The sequence below is a fragment of the Procambarus clarkii genome, chromosome 15 (assembly GCF_040958095.1).
Source record: "Procambarus clarkii isolate CNS0578487 chromosome 15, FALCON_Pclarkii_2.0, whole genome shotgun sequence".
NCBI lineage: Eukaryota > Metazoa > Arthropoda > Malacostraca > Decapoda > Cambaridae > Procambarus > Procambarus clarkii.
In genome coordinates, this window is record NC_091164.1 from 13377052 (window position 1) to 13400501 (window position 23450).

Genomic DNA, 23450 nt, shown 5'->3' on the forward strand with positions numbered 1-23450 from the left:
TACCTATGTTGACTTCAGTGCTACACAAGCAGGAGGCGCTGCCAATCACCGGGAAGCAGCCAAGTCACGTATATACAGAGACCTTGAGCACCATTACAATTTTGTCCCCATTACCTCAGAGACACTTGGTGCCTGGGGTAAAAGTGCTGCTAGCTTTTTGAAGGAGTTGGGGTCTAAGCTAATAGAAACAACTAGAGACCCTAGAGCTGCCAGTTTTCTTTTTCAGCGCCTCAGTGTGGCAATCCAGAGAGGAAATGCTCACTGCATCCATGGTTCCTGCCCGCCATCTGAGGAGCTGGAGGAGCTGTTCAACTTGTGACAAGCAGCCTTGTACCCTGCATGTAATCAATATTGTAACTTTTTTTGTGTGTAATGACATTTTCAAATAAAGTTAGATAAATAACCTAACAAAAGAATAGGGATGGTAGGAGAAGAAAATATCAAAGTGTTCAGTGAGGATCCACAAGGTCTTCTCTGAGTACTCTTTATTTTCTTCTCCGAGCCTATGGGTCCCTACACTTGCACCAGAGGTGGTACCCCTTATATATATTATATATATAATGATTCCTTCTGAAGATGTATTTAATATACGAAAGTACTTAAGGAAATTCCTGTTTCATTTTCCTCCGTGGTCTGACATTGTCACATTCTTAATCACGTGTTTATTTTCGTGATATACACACACACACACACACACACACACATATATATATATATATATATATATATATATATATATATATATATATATATATATATATATATATATATATATATATATATATATATATATATATATATATATATATATATGGCCAGTACAAAACGTCCACCAGACTTTACAACTTAGTGGTTGCCAGGAACAGGGTGTTGTACTGATCATGATCAGTAGAAACTGGGTCATGATCTCATGCATTACAATACTGAATGTTCAGTCATGTGACCCTTCAGACCCGCGGGTATGAGGTACCTGGAACTCTGCAATAACTTTATCCAATTTTGAGTAAATAAATAAAGTTACTTGCTTGGAATATTTAATATGTGTATTTTATCCAATGTACCTGAGAGTGTAAACATACCTCAAGTTCTCTTCAGGGTTTTAAGTACAGTAATAATGATAATAATAATAATAATATATACTATTATTTTTGTTGTTGTTTTTATTATTTGTATTAACTTATTACCAGACAAAGCAGCAGGTTCAGGTAAATATCTCTCGAGCCACAAACATATTTTATAAATTCATAATTTAGGTATCCACCCTAGACTATATGAAGGGTTTACATAGTGTGTTTAATGAGCTAGCTTAATGTTACCAATAATCCCCATCTCACAGGATGGTGGATCACACACACGGGCATGTGATCAGGAGCCACCACAGGATGGTGGATCACACACGGGCATGTGATCAGGAGTCACCACAGGATGGTGGATCACACACGGGCATGTGATCAGGAGCCACCCCAGGATGGTGGATCACACACGGGCATGTGATCAGGAGCCACCACAGGATGGTGGATCACACACACGGGCATGTGATCAGGAGCCACCACAGGATGGTGGATCACACACGGGCATGTGATCAGGAGCCACCACAGGATGGTGGATCACACACGGGCATGTGATCAGGAGCCACCACTGCCAAATTACTGATGAGTTATGATGATATTCTAAAACATTCCGAGCGCTATAGTTCAGTTAACACTTGACCTTCATGCGCCTGCAGCCTTCATGCGCCTGCAGCCTTCATGCGCCTGCAGCTATGCTGGTAAAGATCTCTAGAATCAGCATTTCATCTATGCTAACTTTATCTTACTACTGCATCATTAGTTTAACATTCACTTTTAACATAACAATACAAACAGCAGGAAGCCTATTGGGCCATGTGAGGCAGCTCTTACTTGTCTAACCTTCGCTGAAAATAATGCAGCGATCCCAAGTCTCTGACAGTCCTGGCTTGAGATCCCTCTAACTCATGACACTTACATCTTTGTCGATTTCCTGTATGGTAAGTTCAACATTGACCGCCAGATATCTGGTAACTTTTAGAGTTTCTAGAATTTAAAAACTTACATTTTTCAGCATTATACTTTATTTATCACACCATAAGATCAGACGTGGTCGTATGAACATTAGTCGCACTATTTACGCACTCGTAATGGTGGTGTTGATACTAATTCATCAACAGTCCGGCAGTGGTGGTGGTGGTGTGGTTACTGGATTCATCAACAGTCCAGATGGGCAGGTGGTGGTGTTGATACTAGAATCAGCAACAGTCCAGACGTGGTGATAGGAAGAACGATATTCGCACCACCAGCCCAGCCACATTGGTGGAACATGTCCCATCTAGTTGACAAAGGGGAACTTGATAAACATGTCTTGTTCACGGTCATCGCCACAGGTGCGACGATCACGAAGAAGGATCATGCCCTCGGGACATGCACAAGTATATCCCGCTGGAGCGGCGGGTGAGGGCAGACACAGGTGGCTGCAAGGGCGGGCCTCGCAGTCATCGACATCCTGACCAAGTTCAAACTAATATCAGTAAAATCCTTTGGCAGAGCAAGCCTGGAGCCGCTCTGAGAGGAACACTATATCTTAACTTATATATATATATATATATATATATATATATATATATATATATATATATATATATATATATATATATATATATATATATATATATATATATATATATATATATAGATCTATATATAGGTGGATAGATAGATACCAGCTATCTATTCATCTAAAAATCCATCTATCCCTCTATAAATCCATCTATCACTCTATCCATCCTTCTACTCATCTATCTATTTCATCTATCTATCACTCGGTGGATCAATATCTTCATCAATGAATCTATAATTTGTGTATGCACTATATTTCCCTCAATCCATAATCTATCAATACATCCATCTTTCATTCCATCCGTCTATCAGTTTATCAATACATCTATCGAGCTATTTGTCCTTCTATTCACTTATCCGTCCGTCAATCTATTCATTTATCTATCCATCTATCCAGCCATCTTCCCATCAATTCGTCCATTTATACATCCATCTACTTATCTATCTATCTATCGATCTATATATCCATCTATTCATCCAAATATCCACTTATACATTCATCTATCTATCTATCTACCCATTTATCCATCTATCGACTTTTCTTCTATCCATCCCTCTACATTTCAATCTTTCCATCTATCTATCTACCTATCAATTTATCCATCCATTCATCTATCCATCCATCTCTGTCCATCTATTTATCCATCCATTCATCTCTTTTTTTCCGTCTACCCTTCTATCTGTCCATATAGCCATCCATCCAGCAATCTATCCATCTATCAATCCATCTATCTATACATCAATTCATCCATCTATCCCGCATTTATCCGTCTATCTCTCCATCCATATATCTCTCCATCCATCCATCCCTCCACTTATCCATCTATCTATCCATCTATCAGTCTATTAAATCATCTATCCTTCTCTCCATTTATCTATAGGTCCATCCACTTAATCATCCATCAATTCGTCCATCTATCCATTTTGCATCCATCAATGTTTTATACATCCATCCATCCACATTTCTATTCATCTATCTGTCCATCTATCTATCCACCTATTTATCCATCTATCTATCCATCCTTCTTACTATCGACGCACGTATACATTCATGTACTCATCTATCTATCTATCTATCTATCTATCTATCTATCTATCTATCTATCTATCTATCTATCTATCTATCTATCTATCTATCTATCTATCTATCTATCTATACATTCATCTACTCATCAATTGTCCAGTTTGAATTCGTCTATCTACCCCTTCTATCCATCTATCTGTTCATCCATCAAGCCATCTATCCATCTATCTATCCATCCATCTGTCGATCCAGCCATCCATCTATCAATCCCTTTATCTGTTTATCTATTTATTCTCTTAAGTATTCATCTATATATCCGTCTATTCATCAAGCTATCTATCAATCTATCCTTTCATATACTCATCTAGCTATCCGGTTATCGATCCATCCTGTCTATCCAATAATATTTTGTCCATTCCTCTATATGTCTGTCTCTTTCTCCATCTATCTAACCATATATATGTCCATCTGTCAGTCTATCTATTCACTTATCCATCCATTTATCCATCAAATATCCATCCATCTATGTCCGTTTATCCCTCTCCCTATCTATCCATCTATCAATTAATCTGTTTATCCATCAAATTATCTATCTATCCATCTATCTATATATCTGTCCATGAATCTATCAATCTATAAATTTACTCTTCCATCTATTCATCCATCTATCCACCTATCTGCCCGTCTGTCTATTCATCTATCAATCATCTATCTATCAACTGCCTGTCCATCTTTGTATCTGTGTCAGCTTCAGACTCTGTCTGTGTCTGTCTGTCTGTCTGTCTGTCTGTCTGTCTGTCTGTCTGTCTGTCTGTCTGTCTGTCTGTCTGTCTGTCTGTCTGTCTGTCTGTCTGTCTATCTGTCTGTCTATCTGTCTGTCTGTCTGTCTGTCTGTCTGTCTGTCTGTCTGTCTGTCTGTCTGTCTGTCTGTCTGTCTGTCTGTCTGTCTGTCTGTCTGTCTGTGTGTCTGTCTGTCTGTGTGTCTGTCTGTCTGTCTGTCTGTCTGTCTGTCTGTCTGTCTGTCTGTCTGTCTGTCTGTCTGTCTGTCTGTCTGTCTGTCTGTCTGTCTGTCTGTCTGTCTGTCTGTCTGTCTGTCTGTCTGTCTGTCTGTCTGTCTGTCTGTCTGTCTGTGTGTCTGTGTGTCTGTCTGTCTGTCTGTCTGTCTGTCTGTCTGTCTGTCTGTCTGTGTGTCTGTGTGTCTGTGTGTCTGTGTGTCTGTCTGTCTGTGTGTCTGTCTGTCTGTCTGTCTGTCTGTCTGTCTGTCTGTCTGTCTGTCTGTCTGTCTGTCTGTCTGTCTGTCTGTCTGTCTCTCTTGCTCTTATATAAAATATTACTACCTACCATTGATGTGTAGGTCGTCGCCAGCGAAAGAAAACTTTACCGTAGGAAGTAATAAACAAAATTGTTACCCGATTTACTCTGAGAAAGACTGAGGAACCTTCGAATATTGACAGCCTCAATCTGGTTCTTACGGACGCGGTTCTTGCCGAGTGTTAAACATTGGTTGAGATGCCCAGAGAGTTTTTCGTCAAGAGAAAATATGATTTTCTTAAGACCTATACAGAAGTTTCAATTCTCCTTAATATTACATTTTAGGACAGGGAAGAGGAGGTAAGTGAAGAGAAGTGGAAGTGGAGGGGGAGGAAGTGGAGGGGGAGGGAGTGGAGGGGGAGGAAGTGGAGGGGGAGGAAGTGGAGAGGGAGGAAGTGGAGGGGGAGGAAGTGGAGGGGGAGGAAGTGGAGAGGGAGGAAGTGGAGGGGGAGGGAGTGGAGGGGGAGGAAGTGGAGAGGGAGGGAGCGGAGAGGGAGGAAGTGGAGGGGGAGGGAGTGGAGGGGGAGGAAGTGGAGGGGGAGGAAGTGGAGAGGGAGGAAGTGGAGGGGGAGGAAGTGGAGGGGGAGGAAGTGGAGAGGGAGGGAGTGGAGAGGGAGGAAGTGGAGGGGAGGAAGTGGAGGGGGAGGGAGTGGAGGGGGAGGAAGTGGAGGGGAAGGAAGTGGAGAGGGAGGAAGTGGAGGGGGGAGGAAGTGGAGGGGGAGGAAGTGGAGAGGGAGGGAGTGGAGAGGGAGGAAGTGGAGGGGGAGGGAGTGGAGGGGGAGGAAGTGGAGAGGGAGGAAGTGGAGAGGGAGGAAGTGGAGGGGGAGGAAGTGGAGGGGGAGGAAGTGGAGAGGGAGGAAGTGGAGGGGGAGGGAGTGGAGGGGGAGGAAGTGGAGAGGGAGGGAGCGGAGAGGGAGGAAGTGGAGGGGGAGGAAGTGGAGGGGGAGGAAGTGGAGGGGGAGGAAGTGGAGAGGGAGGAAGTGGAGGGGGAGGAAGTGGAGGGGGAGGAAGTGGAGAGGGAGGGAGTGGAGAGGGAGGAAGTGGAGGGGAGGAAGTGGAGGGGGAGGGAGTGGAGGGGGAGGAAGTGGAGGGGGAGGAAGTGGAGAGGGAGGAAGTGGAGGGGGGAGGAAGTGGAGGGGGAGGAAGTGGAGAGGGAGGGAGTGGAGAGGGAGGAAGTGGAGGGGGAGGGAGTGGAGGGGGAGGAAGTGGAGAGGGAGGAAGTGGAGAGGGAGGAAGTGGAGAGGGAGGAAGTGGAGGGGGAGGGAGTGGAGGGGGAGGAAGTGGAGGGGGAGGAAGTGGAGGGGGAGGAAGTGGAGGGGGAGGGAGTGGAGGCGGAGGAAGTAGAGGGGGGAGGAAGTGGAGGGGGAGGAAGTGGAGGGGGAGGAAGTGGAGACGGAGGAAGTGGAGGGGGAAGGAGTGGAGGCGGAGGAAGTGGAGGGGGAGGAAGTGGAGAGGGAGGAAGTGGAGGGGGAGGAAGTGGAGGGGGAGGGAGGGGAGGCGGAGGAAGTAGAGGAGGAGGAAGTGGAGGGGGAGGAAGTGGAGGGGGAGGAAGTGGAGGGGGAGGGAGTGGAGGCGGAGGAAGTAGAGGAGGAGGAAGTGGAGGGGGAGGAAGTGGAGGGGGAGGAAATGGAGAGGGAGGAAGTGGAGGGGGAGGGAGTGGAGGCGGAGGAAGTGGAGGAGGAGGAAGTGGAGAGGGAGGAAGCGGAGGGGGAAGGAGTGGAGGCGGAGGAAGTGGAGGGGGAGGAACACTCCTGCTCACCTTGGAACACTGCTGCTCACCTTGGAACACTGCTGCTCACCTTGGAACACTCCTGCTCACCTTGGAACACTGCTGCTCACCTTGGAACACTGCTGCTCACCTTGGAACACTGCTGCTCACCTTGGAACACTGCTGCTCACCTTGGAACACTGCTGCTCATCTTGGAACACTGCTGCTCACCTTGGAACACTGCTGCTCACCTTGGAACACTGCTGCTCACCTTGGAACACTGCTGCTCACCTTGGAACACTACTGCTGACCTTGGAACCCTCCTGCTCACCTTCGAACCCTCATGCTCACCTTGGAACACTACTGCTCACCTTGGAACACTACTGCTCACCTTGGAACACTACTGCTTACCTTGGAACCCTCCTGCTCACCTTGGAACACTCCTGCTCACCTTAGAACCCTCCTGCTCACCTTGGAACACTGCTGCTGACCTTGGAACACTGCTGCTGACCTTGGAACACTGCTGCTCACCTTGGAGCTCTTCTGCTCACCTTGGAAAACTGCTGCTCACCTTGGAACACTGCTGCTCACCTTGGAACACTGCTGCTCACCTTGGAACACTGCTGCTCAACTTGGAACACTGCTGCTCACCTTGGAACACTGCTGCTCACCTTGGAACACTGCTGCTCACCTTGGAACACTGCTGCTCACCTTGGAACACTACTGCTCACCTTGGAACACTGCAGCTCACCTTGGAACCCTCCTGCTCACCTTGGAACACTACTGCTCACCTTGGAACCCTCCTGCTCACCTTGGAACACTCCTGCTCACCTTGGAGCACTACTGCTCACCTTGGAACACTACTGCTCACCTTGGAACACTACTGTTCACCTTGGAACACTGCAACTCACCTTGGAACCCTCCTGCTCACCTTGCAACACTGCAACTCACCTTGGAACACTGCTACTCACCTTGGAACACTGCAGCTCATCTTAGAACACAACTGATAACCTTGAAACACTGCTGCTGACCTTGGAACACTGCTGCTGACCTTGGAACAAAACTGATAACCTTGGAACACTGCTGCTGACCTTGGAACACTGCTGCTGACCTTGGAACACTGCTGCTGACCTTGGAACACTGCTGCTGACCTTGGAACACTGCTGCTGACCTTGGAACACTGCTGCTGACCTTGGAACACTGCTGCTGACCTTGGAACACTACTGCTCACCTTGGAACACTGCTGCTCACCTTGGAACACTGCTGCTCACCTTGGAACACTGCTGCCCACCTTGGAACACTGCTGCTCACCTTGGAACACTGCTGCTCACCTTGGAACACTACTGCTCACCTTGGAACACTGCAGCTCACCTTGGAACCCTCCTGCTCACCTTGGAACACTACTGCTCACCTTGGAACCCTCCTGCTCACCTTGGAACACTCCTGCTCACCTTGGAGCACTACTGCTCACCTTGGAACACTACTGCTCACCTTGGAACACTACTGTTCACCTTGGAACACTGCAACTCACCTTGGAACCCTCCTGCTCACCTTGCAACACTGCAACTCACCTTGGAACACTGCTACGCACCTTGGAACACTGCAGCTCATCTTAGAACACAACTGATAACCTTGAAACACTGCTGCTTCCCTTGGAACACTGCTGCTGACCTTGGAACACAACTGATACCCTTGGAACACTGCTGCTGACCTTGGAACACTGCTGCTGACCTTGGAACACTGCTGCTGACCTTGGAACACTGCTGCTGACCTTGGAACACTGCTGCTGACCTTGGAACACTACTGCTCACCTTGGAAAACTGCTGCTCACCTTGGAACACTGCTGCTCACCTTGGAACACTGCTGCCCACCTTGGAACACTGCTGCTCACCTTGGAACACTGCTGCTCACCTTGGAACACTGCTGCTCACCTTGGAACACTGCTGCTGACCTTGGAACACTCCTGCTTGCCTTGGAACACTGCTGCTCACCTTGGAACACTGCTGCTCACCTTGGAACACTGCTGCTCACCTTAGAACACTGCTGCTGACCTTGGGACACTACTGCTAACCTTGGAACACTACTGCTGACCTTGGAACACTGCTGCTCACCTTGGAACACTGCTGCTCACCTTGGAACACTGCTGCTGACCTTGGAACACTGCTGCTGACCTTGGAACACTGCTGCTCACCTTGGAACTCTTCTGCTGACCTTGGAACACTGCTGCTCACCTTGGAACACTACTGCTCATCTTGGAACACTGCTGCTCACCTTGGAACACTATTGGCCTTCTTGGAACACTTCTGCTCACCTTGGAACACTGCAGCTCACCTTGGAACACTGCTGCTGACCTTGGAACACTGCTGCTGACCTTGGAACACTGCTGCTGACCTTGGAACACTGCTGCTGACCTTGGAACACTGCCGCTGACCTTGGAACACTCCTGCTAACCTTGGAACACTGCTGCTCACCTTGGAACACTGCTGCTCACCTTGGAACACTGCTGCTCACCTTGGAACACTGCTGCTCACCTTGGAACACTCCTGCTCACCTTGGAACAATGCCGCTGACCTTGGAACATTCCTGCTAACCTTGGAACACTGCTGCTGACCTTGGAACACTGCCGCTGACCTTCGAACACTGCTGCTGACCTTGGAACACTGCTGCTTACCTTGGAACACTGCTGCTCACCTTGGAACACTGCTGCTCACCTTGGAACACTGCTGCTCACCTTGGAACACTGCTGCTCACCTTGGAACACTGCTGCTCACCTTGGAACACTGCTGCTCACCTTGGAACACTCCTGCTCACCTTGGAACACTGCTGCTGACCTTGGAACACTGCTGCTGACCTTGGAACACTGCTGCTGACCTTGGAACACTGCCGCTGACCTTGGAACACTCCTACTAACCTTGGAACACTGATGCTGACATTGGAACACTCCTGCTGACCTTGGAATACTGCTGCTGACCTTGGAACACTGCTGCTGACCTTGGAACACTGCCGCTGACCTTGGAACACTCCTGCTGACCTTGGAACACTGCTGCTGACCTTGGAACACTCCTGCCGACCTTGGAACACTTCTGCTGACCTTGGAACACAGCTGCTCACCTTGGAACACTGCTGTTCACCTTGGAACACTGCTGCTCACCTTGGAACACTACTGGCCACCTTGGAACACTGCTGCTCACCTTGGAACACTACTGGCCACCTTGCAACACTGCTGCTCACCTTGGAACACTACTGCTGACCTTGGAACACTGCTGCTGACCTTGGAACACTGCTGCTCACCTTGGAACACTGCTGCTCACCTTGGAACACTACTTCTGACCTTGGAACCCTCCTGCTCACCTTGGAACCCTCCTGTTCACCTTGGAACACTACTGCTCACCTTGGAACACTACTGCTCACCTTGGAACACTACTGCTTACCTTGGAACCCTCCTGCTCCCCTTGGAACACTCCTGCTCACCTTAGAACCCTCCTGCTCACCTTGGAACACTGCTGCTCACCTTGGAACACTGCTGCTCACCTTGGAACACTACCGCTCACCTTGGAACCCTCCTGCTCACCTTGGAACACTGCTGTTCACATTGGAACACTACTGCTCACCTTGGAACACTGCAGCTCACCTTGGAACCCTCCTGCTCACCTTGGAACACTACTGCTCACCTTGGAACCCTCCTGCTCACCTTGGAACACTCCTGCTCACCTTGGAACACTACTGCTCACCTTGGAACACTACTGCTCACCTTGGAACACTACTGCTCACCTTGGAACACTGCAACTCACCTTGGAACCCTCCTGCTCACCTTGGAACACTGCAACTCACCTTGGAACACTGCTACTCACCTTGGAACACTGCAGCTCACCTTGGAACACAACTGATAACCTTGAAACACTGTTGCTGACCTTGGAACACTGATGCTGACCTTGGAACACAACTGATAACCTTGGAACACTGCTGCTGACCTTGGAACACTGCTGTTGACCTTGGAACACTGCTGCTGACCTTGGAACACTGCTCCTGACCTTGGAACACTGCTGCTGACCTTGGAACACTCCTGCTTGCCTTGGAACACTGCTGCTCACCTTGGAACACTGCTGCTCACCTTGGAACACTGCTGCTCACCTTAGAACACTGCTGCTGACCTTGGGACACTACTGCTAACCTTGGAACACTACTGCTGACCTTGGAACACTGCTGCTCACCTTGGAACACTGCTGCTGACCTTGGAACACTGCTGCTGACCTTGGAACACTGCTGCTGACCTTGGAACACTGCTGCTCACCTTGGAACTCTTCTGCTGACCTTGGAACACTGCTGCTCACCTTGGAACACTACTGCTCACCTTGGAACACTGCTGCTCACCTTGGAACACTATTGGCCTTCTTGGAACACTTCTGCTCACCTTGGAACACTGCAGCTCACCTTGGAACACTGCTGCTGACCTTGGAACACTGCTGCTGACCTTGGAACACTGCTGCTGACCTTGGAACACTGCTGCTGACCTTGGAACACTGCCGCTGACCTTGGAACACTCCTGCTAACCTTGGAACACTGCTGCTCACCTTGGAACACTGCTGCTCACCTTGGAACACTGCTGCTCACCTTGGAACACTGCTGCTCACCTTGGAACACTCCTGCTCACCTTGGAACACTGCCGCTGACCTTGGAACACTCCTGCTAACCTTGGAACACTGCTGCTGACCTTGGAACGCTGCCGCTGACCTTCGAACACTGCTGCTGACCTTGGAACACTGCTGCTTACCTTGGAACACTACTGCTGACCTTGGAACACTGCTGCTCACCTTGGAACACTGCTGCTCACCTTGGAACACTGCTGCTCACCTTGGAACACTGCTGCTCACCTTGGAACACTGCTGCTCACCTTGGAACACTGCTGCTCACCTTGGAACACTCCTGCTCACCTTGGAACACTGCTGCTGACCTTGGAACACTGCTGCTGACCTTGGAACACTGCTGCTGACCTTGGAACACTGCCGCTGACCTTGGAACACTCCTGCTAACCTTGGAACACTGATGCTGACATTGGAACACTCCTGCTGACCTTGGAATACTGCTGCTGACCTTGGAACACTGCTGCTGACCTTGGAACACTGCCGCTGACCTTGGAACACTCCTGCTGACCTTGGAACACTACTGCTGACCTTGGAACACTCCTGCCGACCTTGGAACACTTCTGCTGACCTTGGAACACAGCTGCTCACCTTGGAACACTGCTGTTCACCTTGGAACACTGCTGCTCACCTTGGAACACTACTGGCCACCTTGGAACACTGCTGCTCACCTTGGAACACTACTGGCCACCTTGCAACACTGCTGCTCACCTTGGAACACTACTGCTGACCTTGGAACACTGCTGCTGACCTTGGAACACTGCTGCTCACCTTGGAACACTGCTGCTCACCTTGGAACACTACTTCTGACCTTGGAACCCTCCTGCTCACCTTGGAACCCTCCTGTTCACCTTGGAACACTACTGCTCACCTTGGAACACTACTGCTCACCTTGGAACACTACTGCTTACCTTGGAACCCTCCTGCTCCCCTTGGAACACTCCTGCTCACCTTAGAACCCTCCTGCTCACCTTGGAACACTGCTGCTCACCTTGGAACACTGCTGCTCACCTTGGAACACTACCGCTCACCTTGGAACCCTCCTGCTCACCTTGGAACACTGCTGTTCACATTGGAACACTACTGCTCACCTTGGAACACTGCAGCTCACCTTGGAACCCTCCTGCTCACCTTGGAACACTACTGCTCACCTTGGAACCCTCCTGCTCACCTTGGAACACTCCTGCTCACCTTGGAACACTACTGCTCACCTTGGAACACTACTGCTCACCTTGGAACACAACTGCTCACCTTGGAACACTGCAACTCACCTTGGAACCCTCCTGCTCACCTTGGAACACTGCAACTCACCTTGGAACACTGCTACTCACCTTGGAACACTGCAGCTCACCTTGGAACACAACTGATAACCTTGAAACACTGTTGCTGACCTTGGAACACTGATGCTGACCTTGGAACACAACTGATAACCTTGGAACACTGCTGCTGACCTTGGAACACTGCTGTTGACCTTGGAACACTGCTGCTGACCTTGGAACACTGCTCCTGACCTTGGAACACTGCTGCTCACCTTGGAAAACTACTGCTCACCTTTGAACACTGCTGCTCACCTTGGAACACTGCTGCTCACCTTGGAACACTGCTGGCCACCTTGGAACACACCTTCTCACCTTGGAACACTCGGTCTCGTCGCTGCCGTCGTCACAGTCCACTTCGCCGTCACACCGCCAGTCAGAGGGCAGACAGGTGAGTGTGGCCTCACACAGGAACTGGTCGCCCACACAGGGGCCCTGAGGAAGGCACCAACACTCTCATACACTCTTGGCTCTCAACCAACCAGTTGTTTAGTCACTGCTTTACCAATTATTACCAATGTATATTTTTGAGAAAAACATAATTATAATTTATATTAATATTTATAATTATTATTATGTAGATAACAAAGGATATAAGGTGTCGAAAATTGACAGCTATATATGCAGGTTTTCCTGAGGGCCACTAATACTAGTGGCCTCGACGAGGACAGGAAGCCGGCGGCTTGACAAGAGCCCCCCAATTTGCCCTGATTAATTTTTCAGGCTGGATTTTAAAGTTCAACAGACTTTGGTTTGCTTTATGGCTTCGGCGTGTAGGCGGTTCCGTGGGTTTATAACCCTCTCATGAAAAAAATCTCCTGTATTTAGTCCTACAATGTAGCTTCTTCAACTGGAAACTGTTGCTCTTTGTTTGAAGTACATCTGACCTCTTGAAGTAGCTGTCTGGATCAACATCCGCCAAACTGTTAAGAATTTTAAGTTTCGATGCGATCCGTCCTGTCATGCCTGGCATGCAGTGTTGTTAAGCAATGTGGCCCTAAACCTGTCCTGGTATGAAAGTTGACTTAGCCCGGGAATGATTTTTGTTGCCCGGTGTTGAACTTTCTCCAAGGAAGCAGTGTCTTTCTGAGGATGTGACCTAAATGCTTGGATCAATAATCCAGGCGGGGGCGCCCCAGAGATTTATTTAATTAAATACACTGTCTGAGACACCCAACAGTGTACGTCATCATCTGAGACACCCTACAGTGTACGTCATCATCTGAGACACCCAACAGTGTACGTCATCATCTGAGACACCTTACAGTGTACGACATCATCTGAGACACCTTACAGTGTACGTCATCATCTGAGACACCTTACAGTGTACGTCATCATCTGAGACACCCAACAGTGTACGTCATCATCTGAGACACCCTACAGTGTACGTCATCATCTGAGACACCCAACAGTGTACGTCATCATCTGAGACACCCAACAGTGTACGTGGGAGGCACTTATAACAACTCATCTACTCAGGCAGGTATATATACTAATATATTTACTCAGGCAGGTACATATAACAACTCATGTACTCAGGCAGGTACATATAACAACTCATGTACTCAGGCAGGTACATATAACAACTCATGTACTCAGGCAGGTACATATAACAACTCATGTACTCAAGCAGGTACATATAACAACTCATGTACTCAAGCAGGTACATATAACAACTCATGTACTCAGGCAGGTACATATAACAACTCATGTACTCAAGCAGGTACATATAACAACTCATCTACTCAAGCAGGTACATATAACAACTCATGTACTCAGGTAGGTACATATAACAACTCATGTACTCAGGTAGGTACATATAACAACTCATGTACTCAGGCAGGTACATATAACAACTCATGTACTCAGGCAGGTACATATAACAACTCATGTACTCAGGCAGGTACATATAACAACTCATGTACTCAGGCAGGTACATATAACAACTCATCTACTCAGGCAGCCATTTATAAGAACACATATAACGACGGATGTTTACCAACATGATTTAAAAAATAATGTGACTGAATATGATTTAAGCAATATGGCAATATGATTTAAGAAATAATGTGACTGAACTCTGACTTTCTTATTTCAAACTCATACGCTTCAGGATTGTTTATGAATATCTGCTTCTAATGGAGAGGGAATTTTTATGGCATTTTATATGATTATAAATGATTATAAAAATATGAATAGAAGGTTTTTCCTTGAATTACCACGTTACATTTTTTTCCTTGCCCACATTATTATATAATATACACCCAGGTATTTGTATAAGGTTCTTTTGGTTTTCTATATAAATAAAAATGGAAATGTTCGTTTGTGTTTAACCGCTAATCTCCGAAAGTTCTTTACCGATTGCTTTGAAATTTTAACACAACGTTCAATTCGAACAGGCGCATCTTTTTATATACCTACTATATAGATGCCACCCCTGTGACAGGTAAACGCATGCGTTTTTTAAAAAACAGTGCCATCTGTTGCACATAATAGCACCATACACGCTATAATAAATATGTCACGAATTCCATTTCAATGTTTCTGATTGCATTGATAAATTTTATTTCATACATTTCGATTTATTTTTATTTTTTATTGGATTATTTTGTGTGACATTGTGTTGGAATTGAGCTGTGTTGTTTACCATTCCATTCATTTCGTGAGTATAAGTATAGAAGCCACACCTGTGACAGGTAAAACAATGCTTTTCTTGAAAAACAGCGCCATCTGTTGCATGTAAGAGGAACACACATGCTATACTAAATATGTTACAATTCCATTTCAATGTTTTTGATTGCATTGATAAATGGAATTTTCATAAATTTTGATTTATTTTCAATTTTATTTAATTATTTTGTGTGAATTGCATTGGAATTGAGCTGTGTTGTTTACCATCCCGTTTATTTTGTGAGTATAGTTTATTTTTTTATTTTTTTCATATTTTCATTTCATTTTTTAACTGTTTTTCTTATATTTCAGTATGGGAACATCAGTTCCCAATTTTGTAATGGGAACATCAGACCATTTGGGAAGGCATCGGACGAGGGAGTGGAGAATGGTGGGGATGATGATGGGACGGAAGTGAGAGATGTAGGGAGGACGAGGTGACAAGGGAGGGGGTAATGGTGGGGAAGGACGAGGGAACGGGGGAGTTTGGGATGGTGACGGCGAGGGGATGGGGAATGGAGAATGGTGGGGAGGACAAAGGGACAGGGGAGTGGGACATACTGAAAAGGAAGAGGGGATGGTGGAGTGGGGAATGGTGGGGAGGTCGAGGAGCAACCCGTTCTCGCAAATTCGTAAAGTCAATATTGACTTATTAATTACGTGCATAGGTGATATACTAAACATAATAGATACCCTTAAAAAGATTCATAGAAAACACCGACCTTACCTAACCTTGTTAGTATCTTAAGATAAGCATCTTATTGCTTCGTAATTACAATTATTACTTAACCTATACCTATTATAGGTTAGGTAATAATTGTAATTACGAAGCAATAAGATGCTTATCTTAAGATACTAATAAGGTTAGGTAAGGTCGGTGTTTTCTATGAATCTTTTTAAGGGTATCTATTATGTTAAGTATGTCACCTATGCACATATTTAATAAGTCAATATTGACTTATTCAATTTGCGAGAACGGGTTGCGAGGAGACGGGTGAGAGGGGAATGGTTAGAAGGACTGGCGTACAGGGAAGGTTGCTGTGGTTCAGCACAGCAATGCGTGGCCGGGTACTGCTAGTATGTAATATGACGTCAACATGTTTTCTTCTATTGTGATAAGTGTTTGTGCGTCTTACCAATTAATGTACACGCGAGTGTGACTTACACTTGACTGCCCATAACTGTACTTAAAGTATTTGAAATAGGATCCAGTTCATTATTTAATGAGCTTGTAACACTGTTATTAGGTAAGTTTATGAAGAAACAGAACACATTGAACATTACCTTTGATGGAGGAGTGGACGGTGTTGCTGTAGTTACAGTGGTCGATGTGACAGAACAGTTCTCCTCGTCACTGCCGTCTACACAGTCTGCCTCTGTGTCACACACCCAAATCACAGGGATACATCGTTTGTCTGACCGACACGTGAACGTTCCCTCTCGACACTCAGCCTGTTAACAGGTGAAACTCTGTTTAGGTACTTTAAATATTGTTTTAGTCAGCAAGTTGATCAATACCTAAATTAATTAGAGCATGAAACAAAATGTCATGATTATACCCGGAAGAAGAGTCTGTGTTAACTAGCTTCTGGAAGGACTCGAAATAATTGTTGTTATTAAGAAAATGTTTAATATATATCATCGCTTGTAGAATCCCGCTAGACTAAGCCAACCAAAAATATTATGTAATATTATGGCCAAAATGCAGAAAAGAACTTTGCCAATACATTCTAGGTTAACACTCCCCTCCCTCAGACTCAACCCACCGAAAATAATTATGTTTATCTTAATACTTTTCCTAACTTAACCTATGCCACGTACACATTCTATAAATGCATTTCCTTGACATAATCTTCTTAGTCTTACAACAGAGTCCATCCTCATCTTGCATTCAGTACAGAGTTCATCCTCTTCTAACATTCAGTACAGAGTTCATCCTCTTCTAACATTCAGTACAGAGTTCATCCTCTTCTAACATTCACTACAGAGTCCATCCTCATCTCGCATTCACTAAAGAGTCCATCCTCATCTAACATTCACCACAGAGTCCATCCTCTTCTAACATTCACTACAGAGTCCATCCATATTTAACATTCACCACAGAGTCCATCCTCATCTAACATTCACCACAGAGTCCATCCTCATATAACATTCACTACAGAGTCCATCCTCTTATAACATTCACTACAGAGTCCATCCTCATCTAACATTCACTACAGAGTCCATCCTCTTATAACATTCACTACAGAGTCCATCCTCTTATAACATTCACTACAGAGTCCATCCATATTTAACATTCACTACAGAGTCTCTCCTCCTATAACATTCAGTACAGAGTCCATCCTCATCTCATATCGTTGTAACAACTGAAGCTGTTTTAAAAATAAGTAATTGTATGGGAGACAGTGGGATACACCTTTGTACAACAGTGAGAGTCACGTTGTAGTTTGACCTGACCCAAGCACGGGGCATCCCCTGGGACTGGCGGTTGAAATACAAAATGGCCGCCACCTTTGTCTTAAAGCAACGTATAATGAATTATTTTACAGAATTCAGTAATTTAGAGAAATTAGTCGTCATTTATATTGTATTCAATAGTATTCCTGTTTAAAGTATCAAGAGTATCCTAAATTGTCAGAATACTTTAGTAAGTAACCATTAGTGACGTCACGAGCCGGGTCTAGTCCTTGGCGCGGAGTGACCTTGACGACCAGGCGGTCACGGGTCATCAGAGTTTTCCACATTTAGTAATTCTCACAGGTCAAATAACCATTTTGTAATCGGAAATAGCTCTTCCCTAAGATGCCTGTTCAATTACCTTCAGTTTAAAAGAGTTCAGCCATCTGGGTCAGTCAATGCAACAGAGATTAGTTGTTTAACTTAAAACCTTGCTAGTAAACTTAGTGAACCTTGTGTAGGAATACCCCCCCCCCCCTCAGCTTGTGGTGAGAGAGGGAGGCAGAAATCAGTGTGGACCGGTCATCAACTGGGAGAGGTACCCCATCTCCACCGCTCCCCAAGGTCAGCATTCCACCGAGCTGGTCGCATAAAGTGGTATAGTTGGTATAGTTTGGTATAAGAAATTAGTTCATCTCATGTCTAAGTCAGGGAGTGTTAATGATAGGGAGTGCTTTGATTTAGATTTTGTTTTAGATTTTGAATAAATTATTTAGTTAGTAATTTCCATTTTTATTATTTCCATTTCATGTCCCCATTATCTCGTGTCCTTGTCACGTGGTCCCCACGAGACCGAGTTTCTGTTGGGCCACAAAAGCCTAATACAGACTAAGAGTTCAGTTATCCCTTTGCTTGTTAATATTACCCACACTTAACGTAGATCCTTCCCTCCTAGTCCAAATAACTGGGGATCAAGCCCCAAGGTTCTTTGAGAGCATAATCGGTCCAGACCTCGGTTATTGCTCCCAGTGTTAATGGTCTGATGGTGGCGGCGTAAGGAGATTCTAGAGTGTGCTAGGGGTCAAGTTCCACGCCGTAAGGCTGTAGAATCTTAGCCGGTCAACGGCTTAAGACCACGTGGCGTGGGATTCGGCTTAGATTAGTAGCTCTGGGGTCCCTTAGATTGAAGAGGAATAAATCAGATTACGGGTAGAGGTAAGGGTTAAAGGAGAGAGAGTCGATACCCCCCCCCCCCCATGTTACATCGTCCTCCCCACCATTCCCCACTTCCTTGTCCAAAGTATTCCCAAATTATCTGATGTTCCCATCAGAAAAATGGGAACATCAAATTATCTGATGTTCCCATCAATGAAAAATAAGTATAACAGTTAAAAAGAAACGAAATGAAAAACAATGAAAAAAATAAATAAAAATATACAATAATCACAAAATGAACAGTATGGTAAACAACACAGCTGAATTCTAATGCAATGTTACACAAAATAATTATATCAAAATGAAAATAAATCGAAATCAATGAAAATTCATTTTATCAATGTAATTGGAAACACTGAAATAAAATCGTAACCTATTTATTATAGAGTGTGTTGCTATTACGTGTAACAGATGGAGCTGTTTACAAAAAAAAAAAAAATGTTTTTCCCTGTACCAGGTGAGGCATCTATATAGTAGGCATATAAAAACGCGCTTATTCGAATGGAATGTTGTGTCAAAATTTCAAAGCAATCGGTGAAGAACTTTCAGAGATTAGCGATTTTGAACAAACAAACATTTACATTTTATATATATACTAGCTGTACCCGGCCACACTTTGCTGTGGCTGAGCACCGCATGTGCGTTGCTGAGCCACAGCAACCTTCCCCTGTCTCCCAGGGGACAGGGGAAGAGACACCATTCCCCCCCTTTTCCCCTCGTCCTCCCAACCATTCCTCACTCCCTCGTCCCCTCGTCCTCCCAACCATTCCTCACTCCCTTGTCCCTTTTTCCTTCCCTTCATCCTCTACTCCAACACCCCCTCGACCTCCTAACCATTCCCCACTCCACCATCCCCTTGTCCTCCCCACTATCTCCTACTCCCCCATCCCCTCGTCTTCCCTACCATTCCTGCACCTCCCCTGTCCCCTCATCCTCCCCACTATCCCCCACTCCCCTATCATCTTGTCCTAACAATTCTCCACTCCCCTCGTCCCCACCATCCCCAACTCCCCTGTCCCCTCGTCCTTCCCACCATTCCCCACTCCCTTGTTTGTTGATCAAATGATCTGATATTCCCATCAGATAATTGGGAACATCAAATGATCAGGGCTAGATTCACGAAAAAGTTACGCAAACACTTACGAACATATACATCTTTTCACAATCTTTGGCAGCTTTCTTTACAATTATTTAACAGTTAATGAGCACCAAAGCACCAGGAGGCTATTTATAGCAATAACAACATTTGATTGGCAAGTTTTCCTGCTTGTAAACTGTTTATGAAATGTAACCAAAATCATAAAAGATTGAGGAAAGATATAAACGTTCGTAAGGACTTGCATAACTGCTTCGTGAATCTGGCCCTAGATGTTCCCATCACTGAAATATAAGAAAACCCGTTCAAAAAGCGAAATGAAAAAAATTGAAAAAATAAAAAAATAAACTATACTCACGAAATGAACAGTATGATAAACAACACAGCTCAATTCCAAGGCAATGTCACACAAAATAATTAAATCAAAATTAAAATAAATCAAAATTTATGAAAATTCACTTTATCAATTAAATCGGAAACACTGAAATGGAATCGTAACATACTTAGTATAGCATGTGTTGGTCTTATATGCAACAGATGGCACTGTTTTTCAAAAACTGCATGTTTTTACCTGTCACAAAGGTGGCATCTATATAGTAAGTAAATAAAAACACGCGGGTATTCGAACGGAACGTTGTGTCAAAATTTCAAAGCAATCGGTAAAGAGGTTTCGAAGATTTCCATCACATGAAAAACACAGTAAAAAAAAAATGTTTTTTTACCATCACAGACGTGACATCTATATAGTATATATATATATATATATATATATATATATATATATATATATATATATATATATATATATATATATATATATATATATATATATACTCGGTTGCGAATGGAATGTTGTGTAAAAATTTCAAAGCAATCAATGAAGAACTTTCGGAGATTAGTAATTATGAACAAACGAACATTTACATATATTTTTATATAGATAGACTAGCTGTACCCAGCCACACATTGTTGTGGCTCAGCAATGCATGTGAGTTGCTCAGCCACAGTAACCTCCCACTATCTACCAATCCTTCCCACCATTCCCCCCTCACCCATCCCCTCGTCCTCCCAACCATTCCTCATTCCCCCGTCCCCTCATCCTCCCATCCATTCCCCATTCCCCACTGTCCCCTCGTCCTCCCCACAATCACCCCTCCCCTGTCCCTTTGTCCTCCCCACCATCCCATCGTCTTCCTAACCATTCCCCACTCCAAAATCCCCTCGTCCTCCCCACCATATCCTACTCCCCCCGTCCCCTCATTCTCCCTTCCATTCCCCCTCCCCCGTCCCCTCGTCCTCGTCACTATACCCCACTCCCCTGTCCCCTTGTCCTCCCCACCATTCTCCATTCCCCCGTCCCCTCGTCCCCACCATCCCGTCTCCATGTCCTCCTCACCATTAACCCTTCTCTTGTCCCCTCGTCCTCCTCACCATCCCCCACTCCCGTCCCCCTCCAACTCCCCACTATTTCCCACTCACTCGTCCGATGCATTCCGAAATGATCTGATGTTCCCATCATAAAATTGGGAACATCAAATGATCTGATATTCCCATCACTGAAAAATAAGAAAAACAGTTAAAAAACGAAATGAAAAGCAATGAAAAAATAAAAAAATCAACTATACTTACAAAACGAATGGAATGGTAAACAACACAGCTCAATTCCAATGTAATGTCACACATGAAAATTCAATTTATTAACGAAATCGGAAACATTGAAATGGAATTGTAACATATTTAGTATAGCGTGTGTTGCTCTTATGTGCAACAGATGGCGCTGCTATTAAAAAAAAGCATGTTTTTACCTGTCAGATGTGTGACATCTATATAGTAGATATATAAAAACACGTGCAAATTCGATTGGACCATTGTATCAAAATTTCAACAGATGACATTGTTTAAAAAAAAATTGTTTTTTCCTGTCACAGGTGAGGCATGTATATAAAAGGTATATAAAAACACGCGCCTTTCGAATGCAACGTCGTGTCAAAATGTCAAAGCAATCAGTAAAGAGGTTTCAAAGATTTCCGTCACATGAAAAACACAGTAAAAAAAAACATGTTTTTTCCCTGTCACAGACATGACATCTATATAGTATGTACATAAAAACCTGCTTGGATACAAGAGGAACGTTGTGTGAAAATTTCAAAGCAATCGGTGAAGAACTTTCGCAGATTAACCAGGAGCACACTGCAGTGTACAGCAGTGTGCTGTACGCCAGCACACTGCTGGGGTGAATATATGTATATATATATATATATATATATATATATATATATATATATATATATATATATATATATATATATATATATATATATATATATATATATATATATATATATATATATACATATATATATATATATATATATATATATATATATATATATATATATATATATATATATATATATATATATATATATATATTAGTATATTTTGGTAGCAGTCTTTCCTGTAGACAAATTATTAAATATGACCGAAAAAGTAAGATTAATAATTCTAACACGAATTTTCTCAATCTTTCGTACATTTCTTTTCACTGTTGGTGGTAATTCAAAAATCAATTCTCCAAAATTGAAAAGCAGAACTTATTGCGCAAGGAGGAAAGAATCGAGGCAATTACAGAAGCACCATATTGTCCCCCGAGCTCAAAGTGGCAGCTAAAAGCGTTTGTGAGAACAAGGAGATAGTTGTCAGGAGATGCGACAAGTCGCGAATATACGTCATTCTTAAAAAAAGACGAATATCTGGCGAAAATGAACCTCATACTCTCTGACCAAACTAAATTCCAAAGGGTAACGAAGGACACTACAGTTGAATTGAAAGCAAAGGTCAACAAACTGATCGAAACTGTGAACGCCAAGAAATCTGGACTCCACCTGCCAAAGATTATTGGGGAATATAAACCTCGATATGCGTATGGAAATGTCAAGATACACAAGCCTGGAAACCCACTTCGGCCAATCATTAGCCAGATACCCACACCCACGTACAGACTGGCGAAGCGACTCAACGGCCTGCTGACTCCTTATGTCCCTTGCGCCTTCAGCCTGAAGTCTCCTAAGGAATTTGTTGACTTACTGCGGGGCACACGGGCCACAGGGATAAGAGCCTCGTTGGACGTAGAATCTGTTCACCAACGTACCTGTGGACGAGACAATCGGGATGATAGCTGACAGAGTGTATCGTGATCCAGCCTGTACTCCTCTTGACATGCCAGAAAATATTCTAAGGAAACTACTCCAAGCTTGTTCTAAAGAGGCACCCTTCTTGAGCCCGGAGGGGCACATGTATAAGCAAGTAGATGGTGTCGCCATGGGTTCTCCCCTAGGTGTCCTGTTTGCAAACTTCTACATGGGTACCATCGAGCAAAAAGTCTTAGTCGACATGAACTTGAAACCGGCCATATACTGCAGATATGTTGACGACATTTT

The 23450-nt window shown here is 44.7% G+C and overlaps 1 protein-coding gene across 2 annotated transcripts in view; it reads right to left on the bottom strand.

Annotated features, from left to right (window-relative positions):
* Positions 1-1145: 1145 nt before the first annotated feature.
* Positions 1146-23450, bottom strand: part of LOC123751120 (low-density lipoprotein receptor) — a 92374-nt gene continuing 70069 nt past the window's right edge. For both annotated transcript variants that reach the window (XM_045733224.2, XM_069324982.1), the window contains exons 7-9: positions 16587-16754; positions 12948-13067; positions 1146-2520 (exon numbers count right to left, since the gene is read on the bottom strand). In XM_045733224.2, coding sequence (XP_045589180.2) covers positions 2347-2520; positions 12948-13067; positions 16587-16754 — 462 coding nt within the window. In that variant the 3' untranslated portion in view covers positions 1146-2346. The remainder of the gene's footprint in view (positions 2521-12947; positions 13068-16586; positions 16755-23450) is intronic.